We start from the raw sequence: 16,336 nt of genomic DNA, 5'->3' as shown, positions 1-16,336 counted from the left end.
ATGACTGTTGTTTTATCGCTCCATTTTTGTAGTGGAGCTAAGAGGCAAGTAAATCACCTTCAGATCCGTAGTCTGAGCATTTTCATTCTGCTAGCCAGGGTAAAGCCATGTCCCCCTCCTTCCTCATGCCCACCCACTCACTCCTGTCATTCTTCCACCAACTGAGAAGGAAAGAATTGAACAAGAACCCACCATGTTGTATTAATGATGCAAATGTTACGTCTCCTGAAAATCAAATGAAATGGAAAGTGTGGTGCACAATAAATATATTAACTAAGAACTATTCCTTCTCATTCCACATACCATATATATTGTTGCAGTGCATGCACACAGTTGTGAGGAATACAGCTAGAAAGAGTCACTAAATGAGCAGCCATGGCTTCTCCAAACGAAGTAAGCAGGCAATGAGTGGATTACAGATCAAAAGAGAAGAGAAGCAGACATTGGTAGTGACACATGCAGCAGCGACGTCAGGTCATCACACCTACAGCCTAGAGTCATCTAAAAAAACTAAGGGTCAGAAATAGAATTAGGTGGAATTAAAAGCCTGAAACGTTTTTCCTGCTGCAGCTCTTCTAGTGTGTATGAAAGGACATCGACGTAGACATAGGACCTCCCTAAAAACACACAGTAGCTTGGTTCTGACAAACACAAAAAGTGGCGTGACTACTGATGCTTCTTTCTCTTATGGGATCAAATGATATGGGTCGATATCACATTTCCCATTGTAAGAACAAGCAGGTCTCGTCACAGAAACACTGGCCTGAGGCAGAAACACCCAGAACAGCAGCACATTAAACATCGTGTGATTTCCTGCAAAAACAAAGCTTCATATCTTATTGAGATAATGATTCTATGGGGGTTTGCATCAAGAATCCGCTGTTCTGTGTTGTGTGTGTTTGTCACCCACCTATGCTTTGAGTGACGGTCCTCAGTCTCTCCAGCAGCTCCCCCAGGGCCATCTCTTCCGTGTTCATCCACAGGATCATCCTCCAGAGGGACAGTGGAAGACCAGCTGCCCAGCCGATAGACACTTTAACGGGAAGAAGAGACAGCTTGCCTGTTTTTACCGGAGCTTCAGAGAGTGAATGATGGTGGAAGAGGACGGGAGATGGGGACCGTCGTGGTGACAAGCCCAGCTCAGCAGAAGGAAAGAGGGAGAGGCAGCAGGGTGAACTAGCCCAGGATGTGAGAGCCTGGCTGCGGTCTTGTTTGACACTCGGATGCCGGAGGAGAGAGATTCAAGAAGAAGGGGGTGTGTGCAGCTTGGGATGCTTGTGGCAAATGGATGCGCTCGAGGATGGAGAGGATGCGGCAGAGACGCATGAGTGAGTGATGCTGAGGCAGCTACGGCTGCGACAGCTCAGCTGCAGAGTCGAGTCCTCCACAGAGAGATGCAGAACGCAGGATGCCAGCAATAGAGACGGTAGCTTCATTCGCACAAGCATGCTTCGGCTTCAGCACTCATGATGGGGCAAACCTGTACGAACCTGGCAGACAGAGAGGGGGAGGGGAAATGAAGGTCAGGGTGCAGTGCACCACAAACAGCTGATACAACAGCGACACCTAGAGTTGAGGAAATGCATAACAGCTGTGTCATGAAACAAGCAGTACAACTACTGTTCATCATTGGTTATGGTGCATTGCCACCCTGTGATCACACATGGTTATGACAAAAAGTGGCTGTAGTTCTTTATAAATGAGAATATTTCTGTTTCATTTCTCCTACACTGCAATTCATAGGTCTTAAAGAATGTTGAATGAATGTTTATTCCCCTTTGGTAACCTCTACTAGTTTTAGGGGTTGTGAAATGATTTGAAATGAGTAAAGATTATCTACAAATAATCAGCAGGTCAAGCATTTTGATAAATCCCTACAAGATTATCATTATTTACACACACACACACACACACACACACACACACACACACACACACACCACATAACCATTAGTATAGGTGGAACAAGAACAGTTGTAAGACTGTAGAAAAAATACAGGGCACAGTATGTCCCGACTTTTAGTGAGTGACGTGAGTCTTGCTTGAAAAATGCTGGATCCAGAAATATACAGTTGTTATAAGATGTAAAATAAAACATAAAGCTATTTAACATCATGCTTTGGATGTTTGCAACTCTCTTGTATATATCCGAGTGTAAACCTTTCTGTCTTGTGTGTGTGTGTGCGTGTATAGATAGTATTAATTCTATATTTAGCCTATATTATCTTTACACTCTGTGGACTATAGTCAGGTTGCTTACAATCAGGTCGTCAGAAAAGACAAACAAGTTCATGAAGCAGGAACATGTAGCTCGAGCACAACATGCCTTTTTTCACCGTTAACATTCAGACTTTTCTTTGCAGAACAACACTAATAACAACGGTTCAGTTCTATCTACGTGCACCAATGATCCATGACAGTGCAACACTGAGACACCTCACATCAAACCAGGACCATATATCTTTAAAAGGCTCATTGAATTGAGAGGGAACTTCACCTATTTTATAATCCGTCTGTTCACAGGGTTTAGTGTGTTCTCAATTCAAGTCAGTTCAAGATGAAGATTATTTATATAGGTTATTTAAAACAACTAGCGCTCAACAGGCTTAAATAAGAAAAAAAAGAATATTTTTAACTTTACATAAAAACATAGAATAAAGTGTTAATCATAGATTTTAGGAGTTATGCTAACCTTGCACTTCCCCGCCCTCCTGTGCTTTAATCATTTTTTTTTATCACTTTCTTTCTTTTCTGTTTTTATGCATTTTTTATTTCCTTTTCTTTTAAATGTCATTTAACATGTTCACTTAAATGAATTACATTTTAACATGTTTTAATTTTGATTTATATCTTGTATGAAAGGTGCTACACAAATAAAATGTATTATTATTATTATTATTTTGAGGGTTAAAATATGTTACTGAGGCCTTAAAGTCCTCACAGGTTAGATGTTTTATCTTTGTGAACAAGTTGAAAAATTGTTCTCACAATATTTATCATTCTTCTGCATGATAAACATAAAGCAATATATTGTCATGTGTGGCATCAGTAACAAATAAACAAATTGGCTCACATTATTTATGCATCTTCTAAAGTTAATAAAGAATCTGAGGGCTTTATCAGGATCCTATTCATAGAAAACTATTTACAGGATAACAAACCAAGTCATACAAATAAATGTAAACAATTTAAGGGAGCCCTTAAGTCCTGAAAGGTGACATTTCTATATCTTGTGTGCACAAGTAATATAAATGATAAAAATGTTAACTTTATTAACTTTCGAGACTTCATGTTAAAAAAATGTTGTGGGTCCAGACGGAAACACGTTGAAATGTGGAGTTAGAAAGAAGTGAACTCACCAGACCTCCATGGCTCCCTGCTCTTCTGACGTTAGCCATGTTAGCCATGTTAGCTTTGTCTAAAAAGCTACAAATCGACCTTTTTTAAAAACATTTCCATTGTGAGTCTGGCAGCGTGATGCTAAATATGAGGGAACTTTCTTACGTTGATTTAAAACAACCAGGTAGAAGAAGACTAGTGTTTGTACAAGGGAACAGAGAAGTGGAAACTAACGTGGCGCAGCAGCCGAACACTGAAAACTGATGCGCGTCTATCCGTGGTCTTACGGTACAGGTGATTGGAGAGAAATAAAAAGGTCACTTATTATGGACGATTTATTTACTGTTCACACGAGACATTAACAAGTATAATGACAGTGAGTGTGTATGCTTTTTAAAAAAGACAAGCTTCAATCAAACATTATTTTTTTTAAACCCTTGAGAGGTGACACAGATATTTCACCTCACTCTTGTTCATGGTGATCCCCCCCCCCCGTATGTCAAGTTTCAGAAGATTTTACTGTGGAATTTTTGAAAACTTTAAGGGAATATTGGCAAATCTTTCATTACATCACATAACTTGCTCAAATTAAATATTATTTTTAAATCCTTAAGAGGTGACAAAGATATTTCCCCTCACACTTGTTAATGATGACTCTCACTGTCAGTATGTCAAGTTTCAGAAGATTTTACTGTAGAATTTCTGAGAGAATTAAAGGAAGGCCGGCTCCATTTTCCTATTAAATATAATGAGGTGACAAAGACTTTCTTCTTCTTAAATTCAATCGAGTCACACCAAATTACACACAGTCATAGATTTCAGTTCCCTAAATACATGTGATTTATTTCATCAAGACACATTAATCACTTCCTGGGAAATTGGTGAAAATGTAAAAACTAAAACGCCTTATCTTGCAATGTTTAAGAAAGTAATAAAATTTGTCCTTTGTCCGGACACATGCCAAAATTTAACAAGTTCTTTCTTGGACCAAGTTCCATCCTTGCACCAAGTTTTGTGGAAATCCGTTGAGTAGTTTTTGCATAATACTGGTCACAAACAAACAAGAATGGCACTCAGTAGAGCATATACCTCCATCAAGGCCCAACAGTCCCCTTATATTCAATCAAGCTGCACAAAATTTCACACACTCATAGATATATATAGAGGTTTTTTTTATCAATATTCATGAATTATTCACTGGGAAACTGGGAAAATGTCAAAAAACCTGAAATGTTAAAGACAGTGATGAAAAATGTGTCCTTTGTCCGGATCTATGCCGAAATCAAATGGGTTCTTTCTTGGCCCACGTGTCATACTTACACCAAGTGTAAGGGAAGTCCGTTCAGTAGTTTTTGCGTAATCTTGCTCACAAACAAAAACAAAAAAAAATTCAAAAAATTCGTTTTTATATACCACAGAATCAGAGGACAAGAGTTTTCTCTCTGTCTTTATTACAAGCAGAATGACAATACAGTGCTTTGCCCTCATTTGCTACAGACAGGCTGGCAAAAAAGTCAACAAGTGAACTTTTAAAATCTGTATCCCCGGCCCCCCCCACCCACCCGCACAAAAAAAGTAATATCTCAAAACCTGTTTAGTAATACAAACAGTGCTGTACTGAGGGTATGATATGAGGCGTGCTGCTCGGAGCACCGAAGTCGACGTTTCAGACCTTTGCCAAGCTCAGGAGTTACGGGACGAGCACCTGCTCTTGTGCTGATGGACTTAGAAAAGCAGTTTGACATTCTGATCAGCAGTTAGAAGGCTGGTGTGATAAACCCATTCAGAGACAGAGGCCGACACCCACCCGCAGTTCATTCCTTGTCAAGTTATTTGGTCACTTTTTTCTATCTCTCTCTCTCACCGACTACAATCTTCTTAGAAAAATAACTTGTGAGGAATAATATAAACCCCAGTCGAACGACAGTAGACCTTGTTTTCAGGGGGAAACGGATCTCTTCTAGAACAAAGTGCAGTGTGTAGACCTATTGGTAAATCTCTAATGAATCGTATACGTATGCTCTCATTTTGGTTACAAACTTAAACACACATTCTAATGGAGTTAAAATATAGCTCTTCTCTCTGGGATACAAAAGTAGCAAAAGAAAGTTCCACAATGGACAACACAAAAATGAAAAGAAATAGTGAAAAAACTGAGCTGCGGAGGATCTACCAAAAAAAAAAACAGTGTGTGAAGAATGACTACAAAGAATTCCCCATCACGTCATTAAAGTACAGTGACACTGCATAACAAGTACAAAGGCCTTTCCTTGAAAACAACTGAGGTCAGGATGTTGAGCCGCAGCGGGTCAAAAAATCACTCGCGGAGGTTTGAGTGAGAAAAACTCCAGACCCCTCCGGCCGGGCTGATAAATCATCAAAAATACAGAATCTATACATGTTGGCAGATGTGTGATGTGTATGAAAATAAACTGTATAAACAACATACAAAAATGCTTCGGAATCTGACATTCAAGACTTCCCGAGTCCGGTCACTCGCGATGCAACGACGACAGATATGCTTTGGACAAAAGAGGACTTCAGATGTTAGAAATGCAGAAAGGAGGTTCATCCATAATGAGCTACAATCATCCGCTGGAGGACATGATGGACAAATCAGTTCCAACATTCGCACTGATTTGATTGTGGCATCGCTGATTCAAGTCTCCAACATGACAACAGACTATATTTACACCCCTTCTCTCTAGAATACACGTATATCAAAAGATTTTTTAAGTTACATCCATACATAAACAGTGACTGCCATCATCAATAATTTTAGAACAATACAGAAAAATACTCATGGACTAATGCAACACGGGGAAACAAAAAAACCTTCATATCATAATTTGACTACAGGACATTCTTACGTTAAGTTTGCATAACACCCAGCATGGCAGCAAACGCACGAGCACAATGCAACAGTGAGGAGGGGCAAGACATCATAAATAAAACCAAACGACTGCTGCTGTTACCCAACATGGCCACGTGGGCGCGCAAGTGGGTACAGTGTGCTCCTTTTTTATAGATGAATTGATGCAGTTTGAGATGAGCGATGATGTCTTGGACGAAGGAGGACAAGGGGCTGGCATGCAGCAGAGATCCGACATGCGACAGCGGCAGACAAGAAGGGAAACTAAGCGTGACGCTGTCGTGAGGGTAAAAGAAAGGAAGGAAGAGGAATAGGCGCAGTGTACCAGACATATATGCCCTCTAGACCTCCTTGCTCTCTCCAGACATGCTTACAATGACCTAGAAATATAATCCATTGAAAATCTATGAATTAAGGCAGGGCGGCTAGAATACTGCACATCCCTCTTCAGATTTCACCCATTTCTCTCCTCCAGCTGATGTGTGTGGGTGTGTGTAAGGCTTAGTAATATAATACACCACTTTTGCTTCTACTTTTTTCTTTTTAAAACACATTTCTCCTTTGGCTCCTAGCCTGCTGCAGTGTGGTTACCTGTAAGGCAAAGGTGTGTCACATACAAACGTACAAGAACAGGCAGATTCATGCATACACTCACGCACATGCACACTCACGCACACCTAAAGGGCTGAGCCTGACGGCTTCCCCCTTGACTTGGCCAGACCACGTAACTGTACATAAATGTTGTCAAATGCAAAAAAAAAAAAAGGACACAAAAGTGGAGGAACTGAAAATGAGGACGAGGAGTAAAAATGGGTCCGACTGCTGACATGCGGAAACAGGACAGTAACATAGTGCAAGAAACGATGCACATTCGCACATGGGTCCCCTTATGTTCTTAGACCTATTCAAGTAAGAGTTTGAGCAGGAACTTTGATGAGACTAAGACAGGGACACGGAAATGAAAAGGATGAGGATGGGGAGTCAGGAAGAGAATATCTAAAGGGTTGTTCACTCAGGTGTATCCCCGTAAATGCACATGGTGAACTCAGCATGGAGCGTCCATGCTTCTGATGCACATGAACATGTTCTCTAAATCCGTGATCCTTGAAGAGCAGATCTTGATTGCATGTACTACACGCTGCATGTTTTAGCCCACAAGATTCTGACTTCGGAGTTTGCATTCCTGTTCACACAGAGGTCTCGGGCCCTGGAGCGCAGTAGGCGAATCCAGCCCCTGAGAGACGTAGCATGTAAGGGCTGAGGGAGCACAAGTCTGCCCGGCCCCCTTCTCCCAAGTGGGCCAGTAGTTTCTGGGGCAGGGGATCGGATGTGCGCAGCGACAGCGTCTCCGCAGCACCGAGGTGGAGGTGAGAGGAGTCCGTGCTCGTGCCTTTGTAGGATCGACGGGAGGAGTGTGGAGTCGACTCGGCCACGCCGCCCTGCGAAAGCCTCTCGTGACCCTACAGAGGAAGAGGGAGGGAGGATGTGTGATCACGTGACGATTCGATACAGAGAAAATGAAATCAAAACAAGAGGAGAAACAAGCAGATCACATCAAAGGTAATTGAGGTCAGTGAGGAAAGGTGCGAGACGGCTTGATGCATGAGTTTGAAAAAGAGTAATGATCAGAAGGTAGAGGTTTGTTTTATTCATCCAGATGTTTCGTTTGATGATTAATGAACACATGCAATGGATCAAATTAGATAACTACTCCATTAAGAATTATGGATTATTTAGAAACCCTCTGAAAATTCCCATCATGATTGACATGTTAGATTAAGCATGCTTGAGAGCCAAACACAAAATCTGCACTCGCAATTTCACCGTCCAACACTAGATGGCATCAGTGTTCCTTGCACAAAGTTACTCTTTCCAGATAAAACAGTATAAAGGTTTGCTGACATCATCAATACCAACCAAACCAACAAATATCCATCCATCCTAGTTGCTTATCCTTTGAGGGTCTCAGGGGGGGTGGAGCCAATCCCAGCTAGCATTGGGCGAGAGGCGGGTCTATCCCAGAAAGGCCGCCGGTGTATGGCCACATACATTACATTCAGAGAAAAACAACCGTTCACACTCACATTCACTCCTACGGTCAATTTAGAGTCTCCAATTTATCTAACCCCAATCTGCATGTCTTTGGACTCTGGGAGGAAGGTGAACACAACAGAGCAAACAACCTCTGGTATTCAAACCAGGAAACTCCTGAGGGGACCGGGCAAACCACTGCACCACTGTACCACCCTATTGAGCTGCATCGTGCATAAATATACTGAATAGGTTTATCTGCCACATCAGGTAACTTACAAGGAGTATTGCTTATTAGGTCAATCATCTCCTCTGATCCACAACCTTTACTAATGGACCCTCAACTTTTACTTTCGATCCTAAGGACCAACAATCCTAGAACTTGTTGGCGAGCACATAAGTGGATTCTATGTAACCCGGGTTAAATAAAGAGAAGGATAACATTTCTCCTGTAGCTGCTACATAGACCAAGTTAATTCCCATCCCACATGCGGTGAGAAGCAGAGCACACTTTGAAACCAGCACAGCAGGTTTAATTGGATATTGTGATTCCTGAAAGTAGGACTGACGAAAGGAAACGTCTCGTGCAGCAACACTTTCCTGTACCCAGCCAAACACCCCCCTCGAAGCCTGAGCCATAGCACGACAGCATGCCCCACACAATGCACAGCAGCAGCAGGAAGCATCGCGGTGGCAGCATTAAGAGCCGACTCCCCACTGTCAATGCCCTCTGTGGGGCTGTTACCATGGTGACCATAGCCCACCTAGAGGGGGTGGGGGGGACTCTAGGGTTTGTCGAGCGAGATGCTGTGTGACATCATGGAGTCATAGGTCCTAGCAGCTTTGTCTCCACTGTCTCCCTCACGGGTCCTATTAGGGCGGAGCGATTCCTGCTCACTGGCGCCCCCTGGAGCAGCAGGGCCAGGAGCCACACAACCCTTCAGGGCTGTTCTTACCTTCTGTGGATGATGTTAAAGGAAAGGAGGTGATAATGGAATCGACTCAGAGCCTGTGTCTTGTACCTGGTAACATTCAACCACCTGAATCTGAGTCAAATCCTCACCTGCCGTCAGAACGCAGCAGAAAATGTATTTTGAATGTCGGAAACTATGATCCCCTAAAAAACTGACTGCAGAACAATCCACAGCGATCAACCGCTGCAGTTTCCAGGAGTCTTACTAAGCTTGTGGACTTTAACACAACGTCCTGGTTGTTTGAGTTAAACCAATTATCTGTAGCAAACTTTGCGTCTGAGCTTTGTCATTCTCTTACTTTAAATTTGACATTGACAAGGAGTGCAATGAAGACACAGTCACTCTATGTTTAAGTTAGTCATTGAATGTGACTTCATATTAGTCATCAGTCTGCCTTCACTGGTGCACAGGTATATTTAGCACAGAGTAATTGTGGTCTGATCCCACAAGACATATCTCAGAAACAGGTGTGAACAGTGTCATTGACCTTAAGAAACACAAGGTTTGCTAAGTCTTGGTTTGGGACTTTAAACATTTTCTGTCAATCAGATGTAGTTTATTTGATTATTGATATCAAATGTCTACAAGATAACCATGATGATGAATTAAATATAGATTATAAATAAAATACGAAATGGCCCAAAATGTTGTTTTTATAAGTTACATTATATTCAGTTTAAATTAATGTAAAAAGCTACCATTATTTACATTAGAGTAGTTGGAACTTAGCTAAACAGTCCAACATTTTCAAGATTATTACTCTATAATTAATTATTCAATATGAAATATGAAGCTGGTGCTTTATATTGGAAGAAATTCTGCTAATTCAAATGTAGGCCTAAACAATTTCCTGTCCAGCAGACCTATAAAACCACATCATTTCATCTTTAAAAACAACCATGACAAGGCGACAACATGAAAAATATGAAAACATGATATAATACATGCAACTTACTTTTCTTAGAGCAACACTATGCAACTATTTTACCTTAAGATAGCAGCTTCAAAATCAGTTTGATAATACACTGACTTGGATTAGGGTGTAGTTCTGTTCTTTCTCTGTGTAACTTTGATGAGTGGTCATTAAAAACAGCGTTTGTCTTCAATATTCTTTAAAATATTAAGAATTCTAAACAGAGTCTGGTGTGTTTGTTTCAGCAGCTCTCTTCTGGTTTAGGAAGCCAGGGATCATGGGTAATATACAAAGTTCGGTTGCTCATTGAACGTTACATAGTGTTGCTCTAAACCACATTAAACATTCACTGTGAAGTTGTTTTCCTAAATGGCACAAACAGGATGAATGAAACCTGGTCTACACACTAACACTGTGGCATCATCAGCAGTGCCCCCAGTGGTTAGTCTGACATTAGGTGAGGTGTTGAAACAGTGATCAGTGGTTTACACATGGGACATGCCACCATGCACACAGAGATGAGGGCGTAAAAGAGAGAGAGTCACCTCCTCTTCCTGCTCCTCTCTCGTCTCTCTGGGCCAATTAGAAACTCATTCTGCTGGAGGACTGAGAAAGCATGAAGATGGTGGACGGCTCCACAGTAAGGCACGGGCGAGGGGACTGCAGTTACCACGAAGGAGTGAGTGAGTGCAGAGAGTCACACGGGCGCAGTGGGGAGGGAAACAAGAGAGGAGAAGACAAGGGAGAGGGTAATGAAGGGGGTGAAGACAGGAGAAAAAAAGGAGGATGGCAGTGGTGCGGATAAGGGTGAAGGAAGAGAAAAGGGAGGAACAATGGAGGATGGTGTGAATTTTGATTAGGGCGGTCCATTAGGGTGCAGTGACAAGGGAGAAAAGAGAAGAGAGAGAGCACAAGAAGAAGAAATCTGTCAGACCCGTCATTTATTTTTCCATTCATGGAGGATCTGGCTTCACGGGAAGGTGAAGCAAAGCCGCAGGGAACAGAAGTCACAGTAAATCACGCTGATGTTCGGAGCTTTTAGGGGTCTTAATGGTCTTCCTGGATGGTTAATAGAGTGGAACTGATTAGAGGCTCACTCATATGCTTTATTACTATCAAAATATTAAGTGTGTGCAAGGATTTAAGAGAACTATTACTTTAGCAGGTTGTTTTAACCCCGAAAGGTGCAAAAACACAAACATCTTAAAAATGGGAGAGCATTAATTAGCGATTCGTTAATGGCTTTAGCAAAGCATTTAGTTAACAATAGGTAAAATCATTTTACAAAACTCCTACAACATGACATTTGAACAAGACAATTGAAAGCACAGACTGTAAATAAAGATGGAAGACACGTCTCTTCCTCCTGTTGCACAAAAACGAAGCTAACATACACATTCTCAACCAATCGGGAGTCAGTTATTATATTACTCATTTCTATCTATTTGACAAATTTACATATTTTGTTATCGTTTTTACAGATTCTATCCTTTTTATTTCTTTTACCTATTTAGTCTTGTTACCTCTTCTTATTCTGCTCTTTTTCACCTCTTATATTTTGCTGGAAAAATTGTTTATAACTTCTTTCTGATTTTGAATTTCTTAAATTTTTTTCTCTGTGTTGTTTTGATGTCTCTGCACGTTGAATCTACCTCTGTGTAAAGAAATGTGCTTTATAAATAAAACTGCCTTGCCTCATTTTAAAAGCATCAAATATCTAATTAAAACCAAGCTCATCCAAAAACAACTTAAAAAAGAATGTATTTAAAATTGACTTTGACTTTTTAGTTTAGTCCATGTCCCATCCACTAACATGGAGAAGCCAGGGTTCATGGCCTATACTGAATCCAGCCACCAGGGTGTGATTGAGACACTTTAGCTTCACTTTTGTTGAACCGTCATGTCGACCATCTTTGTATATAGTCTATGGCTGAAAGCTTCAGCAGATTCACTGTGGACCTACCTGTGCACGTTCGGTGGCTGTGGGACACATGGCCCTGCAGAGGACCTTCTTGATGACATCTGGCAACAAGCTGACCGTGATAAGTAGGATGATACTGAGCCAGGCTGGGCCACTGGACAACATCTGCATGAAAACGTAGTACATCCTCTGGTAGTTCAGGAACGGCCTGAGCAGCGACAGGAAAGAGACAAGGATTGTTTTTCCAGAAATGTGCTAAACACATTTAAGGCGATAGATAGCAGTAAAAAACACAGAGGGTATAATACCAAATGATGCCTCCCCAGAGAAGAGAGAAAATAACGTAGAAAAGTAGCGACCCCCAGATGACAAAGTGATTGATCCAGGTCCAGTGGTGTGTGTCCAAGGCAAGCTGAAACAAACAAGAATAAATACATAGTAAACACTGGAGCAGTCAATAACGTCAATGACACTGCCTTCAGGCTTTACTGTTGCGCAAACCGAGCATCCAGCGCAGTCGATCATATTATGAAACATAACAGTGAACACGAGCGCCGCGGGCTTGTGCACGGATACACCCGGGCTCACGTGCAATGTTAATGACGTCTTTCGAATGGAGGGATTATGCAATACAATGGTCATGAGTGTGTGTGTCCCTCTCTCCTCCATCATTAGACCTCTGAAGACTTACACACCTTGATCGTAACGGTGAACACGAGCACAGTGAAGACAAGAGTCCCGAAGGTCCAGTTCCCAAACATCTGTGAGGAGGAGGGAGAAAGAAGAGGGTTAGAGGCCGCGGCGCTCACACAACCTGCCTCGTGGATTAGTGAACACACTAGGGTTTTACTACGAGCATGGGAAGGGAGCAGACAGACACTTTCACACCATATCTGCTGTGGTACAGGTGATCAGTTAGGAAGAGGACATTTTCTGTAAATTCTTTCTAAGGTTTGAGCCAAAAATCTTAATATCACCTCTCACCATCCACATTTTTACAACTTGCTGAAATCCTAGAAAGGTTTAAACAGACACCAGGAGTGAACAGATGGAATGAGAGTCGGGGGGTGGGGGATGAAGGAGGATGGAGGGAGAGAAAGAGCACAGACACAGCTGGTTGTTGGGACCAGTATCTTCCTTCATTCATTACCTCCGCCAAGGAGGTTATGTTTTCACCCCTGTCTGGGCGCGGATCCAGGGATTATTTTTTCACTTTATTCAACACTGTGAGATTTCCCAGGGGATATAATTCATGGATCTTAATAAAAACATCATAGCTGCTTTCAGACATGCAATGAACTCCAAATAATCTCCTGAAATTATCCACAGGGGCAGTATGTGAGAACGAGTCAGTTGCTGCGGACATTCCCTGGAGTTTCTCCTGCCAGCCCCAAGTAAAATCTCTAGATAATGTCTGTGTAAGCACAGCAGGAAATTATCTGGAGGATTCATCACGAGCGAGTGGATATGTTGTTGACGTTTCTAACATGCGATGAATGATAAACTGAAAAACAACAACAACAAATGAATACAAATATCGCAGGATGAAAACGAGGAGCCACGCACGTAGAAGACGCAGAAGAAGGTTTCATCGTGGAAAGACGATGTTCAAGAGCTTTTGGTGATAAGATAAGATTGTGCTTTAAACACAAATTTTAATGTAATCTCTGCAGCAGAGTTTATACGTCCTGCCTCCTGCATGATGCTCTGAACAGATAATCTCCTCCTCTGTTCTTCGTATTTGAAACGCAAACTCAAAAAGTTCGGAACCCGATGTGCGGACATTTTCTGGAGTTCAAGTCTGAGAACGGCTTTGGAGAACTGATATTTTGAGTGTGTGAAACCTGGTGCAGCTTGATTGAATTGAAGTAGACTGTTGGGCCTTGGCGGAGGTATGTTCTCCACTGAGAGACAATATAGTTACTGATTTTCTTTATGAATGACAGAAATAGTGTGTATTGCCTTTTTTAAGCATCTGTCAACAGAACAGAAAGTGTACATGATGAAAAGCCCCCCCTAAAAACCAACCAACCCCAAAACTGCTACCCCAAATACAAAGGAAGAAACAAATACACACACACACACACACACACACACACACACACACACACACACACACACACACACACACACACACACACACACACACACACAAATGCACACCTTAGACAGAAAAACAAACAGATGTTGGATCTTAATCTACGTTACATACTTATATTTACTAACAAACACAGGAATAGTGTGGGGGAGCATCTAAGGTTTCTACTGTGTCAGTGGAGTTGTTACGATCAGGTGCTGAGCAGGATTCAGGGCTTTACAGAGATTAGGGGGAATAATGGAGCACGAGAAAACTACACATTCAAATGAAAGTGCATGGATGATGTGCAGTGAGGAGGGATGAAACCGGATGAAACGGTCAAACTGAAAGCTTAAACGGTACGACAGGAACTAAAAGAGCGTGAAAGACAGAGAGAGCTGACAGGGAGGGAGACAGGGCTTACCATCTGTGTGTTGGTGGTCATAAGCTGAGGACGCAGAAGAAGAAGAAGAAGAGGAGGAGGAGGAGCAAAATAAAGAGAGAGGAAGCAGAGAGAGAAGAAGAGGAGGGGGGAGAAAAAGAGAAAAAGAATCAGGACAAAGGGTAAAATGATTTTCAGGATGTTTCAACTTAAAAAACAGGACCAAAGGCAATTGAAAACAGTTGACATGAAATTAACAATACACAGAAAGATGCTATTGCGTTGTCGATATGAATGGAGATCCAATGTTGCTGAGCTACAGGGACGACCCCAGAACAGAATTCTTACTGTTACAGATAAGACAAAAAAATGAGTCATCCCGTAACACTTAACTCCTCTTTCATGAGAATCCAATGGAGATGAATGAGTGTTCGTAAAAAAGTTTTCTTTTTTTATCCATTATCCTCCTTTAAATTCCCTGAAGGATTCAAACGCCCCACAAAACTGTGTGTTTCTACTATAATGATAGAAGCGGCTGTCTGCTGACACAGAGGCTGAGGCTCACCTGGCCGTTGCTGGTGAAGGTGGTGTTGTCAAACAGGAAGTAGGCACCAAAGAAGAAGATAACGGCGTCAAACACACCCAGGCACGTCCAGTACAGGAAGACGGGCCAGCGGAGGAGGGAGTTCTTGGCTATGTCCCTGAGACAGAGGGGTAGAAAAGAGAAAAAGAGTTGTAACAGTCAAACGATATTTTTTACCAGGGCAACACATACATTTTGTCTCGACCTCACCTGTACAAGGAGGGATCCCGCTTGAGTGTCTCCATGCTGACGTGCTGCTCAACCAGGCTGTAGAGGAGGATCGGGAGGGAGGTGAAGCTGATGTTGTACAAAGTTAAATAGGCGGTGTCGTACAGGGGCTGCAAAGGGACAAACACAACAGAGACAGACAGCATTATATATCTAAAAGGACATCTTAAAAATGTAAAGCTGTATTGTTTAATTTTTTTGGTCACATGGGGGCAGCAACAAAGTAACAAAAAACAACATCCAACATAATAACGGCTCACAAAGTTGTTATGGCACAAACTGAACTGTCAAATTTATCTGAAGTTGTGTTACTGGCCAATATTCATTCTTTATTTAATTGAATTCAAACAAAACAAACAAAAACATCAGCAGTCATATCAAATCCCGGTGAAAGAAATTCAAATAAGGCTGTGCGTGCTCAAAAAAGGAATATAGAAATACATTCATAAATATCTTCTTCTAGTTTTAGCTTTTCATTTAATTCTGTATTGTTCTGTGTTGGTCTCTACAGCTACAGTAAATGCTACAATTTGTTCACCAGCTAGTTACTAACTTTGTCAGACGTTAGTGTAAGGACACGATGTGTGTTTATCTGAGCTTTTAGTGACGGAAAACACTGAGCCAACGAAGTTTAAACGCTCAGTAGAGTTGAAGGAAACTACAGAATCAGCAGATTATCATTATCTGTGTTGTCTAAAGCTGTGGTTATACAGACGTATTGGTCATTACAACACACAAACTGTGACGTGGATACGCCTCTCCCTTCATACTCTCCCTTGAGGCGCAGTGACTCGGTGCTTTCCCTAAACGATAAGTGCTTCCACTGAGAAAAATAAAAACAACACAGCGGGAAAAAGGCAAAGAAGAATAAACACAAACAGAACGGTTTTAGCACCATCTTGTGTTCTTTAGGAGCCATGCTTCAGGCTCGTGTGCCTCGACAAACTGGTTGAAGAGTTTTTTCCATAGTTTCCTGCAGAATGCCTTGTGTTTACCAAAAGTCTCTGCAATCTCCC

The 16,336-nt window shown here is 41.8% G+C and overlaps 1 protein-coding gene across 6 annotated transcripts in view; it reads right to left on the bottom strand.

Annotated features, from left to right (window-relative positions):
- Nucleotides 1–4,728: 4,728 nt before the first annotated feature.
- The window catches only part of LOC118119943 (phospholipid-transporting ATPase IH-like), a 36,012-nt gene continuing 24,404 nt past the window's right edge, over nt 4,729–16,336 (bottom strand). The window contains exons 24-31 of one of the 6 annotated variants that reach the window (XM_047342584.1): nt 15,303–15,430; nt 15,075–15,210; nt 14,552–14,575; nt 12,746–12,811; nt 12,359–12,462; nt 12,093–12,258; nt 10,675–10,789; nt 7,535–7,671 (exon numbers count right to left, since the gene is read on the bottom strand). In XM_047342584.1, the coding sequence (XP_047198540.1) occupies nt 10,712–10,789; nt 12,093–12,258; nt 12,359–12,462; nt 12,746–12,811; nt 14,552–14,575; nt 15,075–15,210; nt 15,303–15,430 (702 nt within the window). In that variant the 3' untranslated portion in view covers nt 7,535–7,671; nt 10,675–10,711. Of the gene's footprint in view, nt 7,672–9,006; nt 9,202–10,674; nt 10,790–11,062; nt 11,189–12,092; nt 12,259–12,358; nt 12,463–12,745; nt 12,812–14,551; nt 14,576–15,074; nt 15,211–15,302; nt 15,431–16,336 lie in introns of those variants that run through there. The other 5 variants (XM_047342583.1, XM_047342585.1, XM_035174441.2 and 2 more) reach the window with 5 other exon arrangements.

Source organism: Hippoglossus stenolepis, chromosome 13 (assembly GCF_022539355.2).
Source record: "Hippoglossus stenolepis isolate QCI-W04-F060 chromosome 13, HSTE1.2, whole genome shotgun sequence".
NCBI classification, from domain to species: domain Eukaryota; kingdom Metazoa; phylum Chordata; class Actinopteri; order Pleuronectiformes; family Pleuronectidae; genus Hippoglossus; species Hippoglossus stenolepis.
Note: the sequence above shows the minus strand (reverse complement) of the source record. Positions and strands in the feature narration are given on the sequence as shown.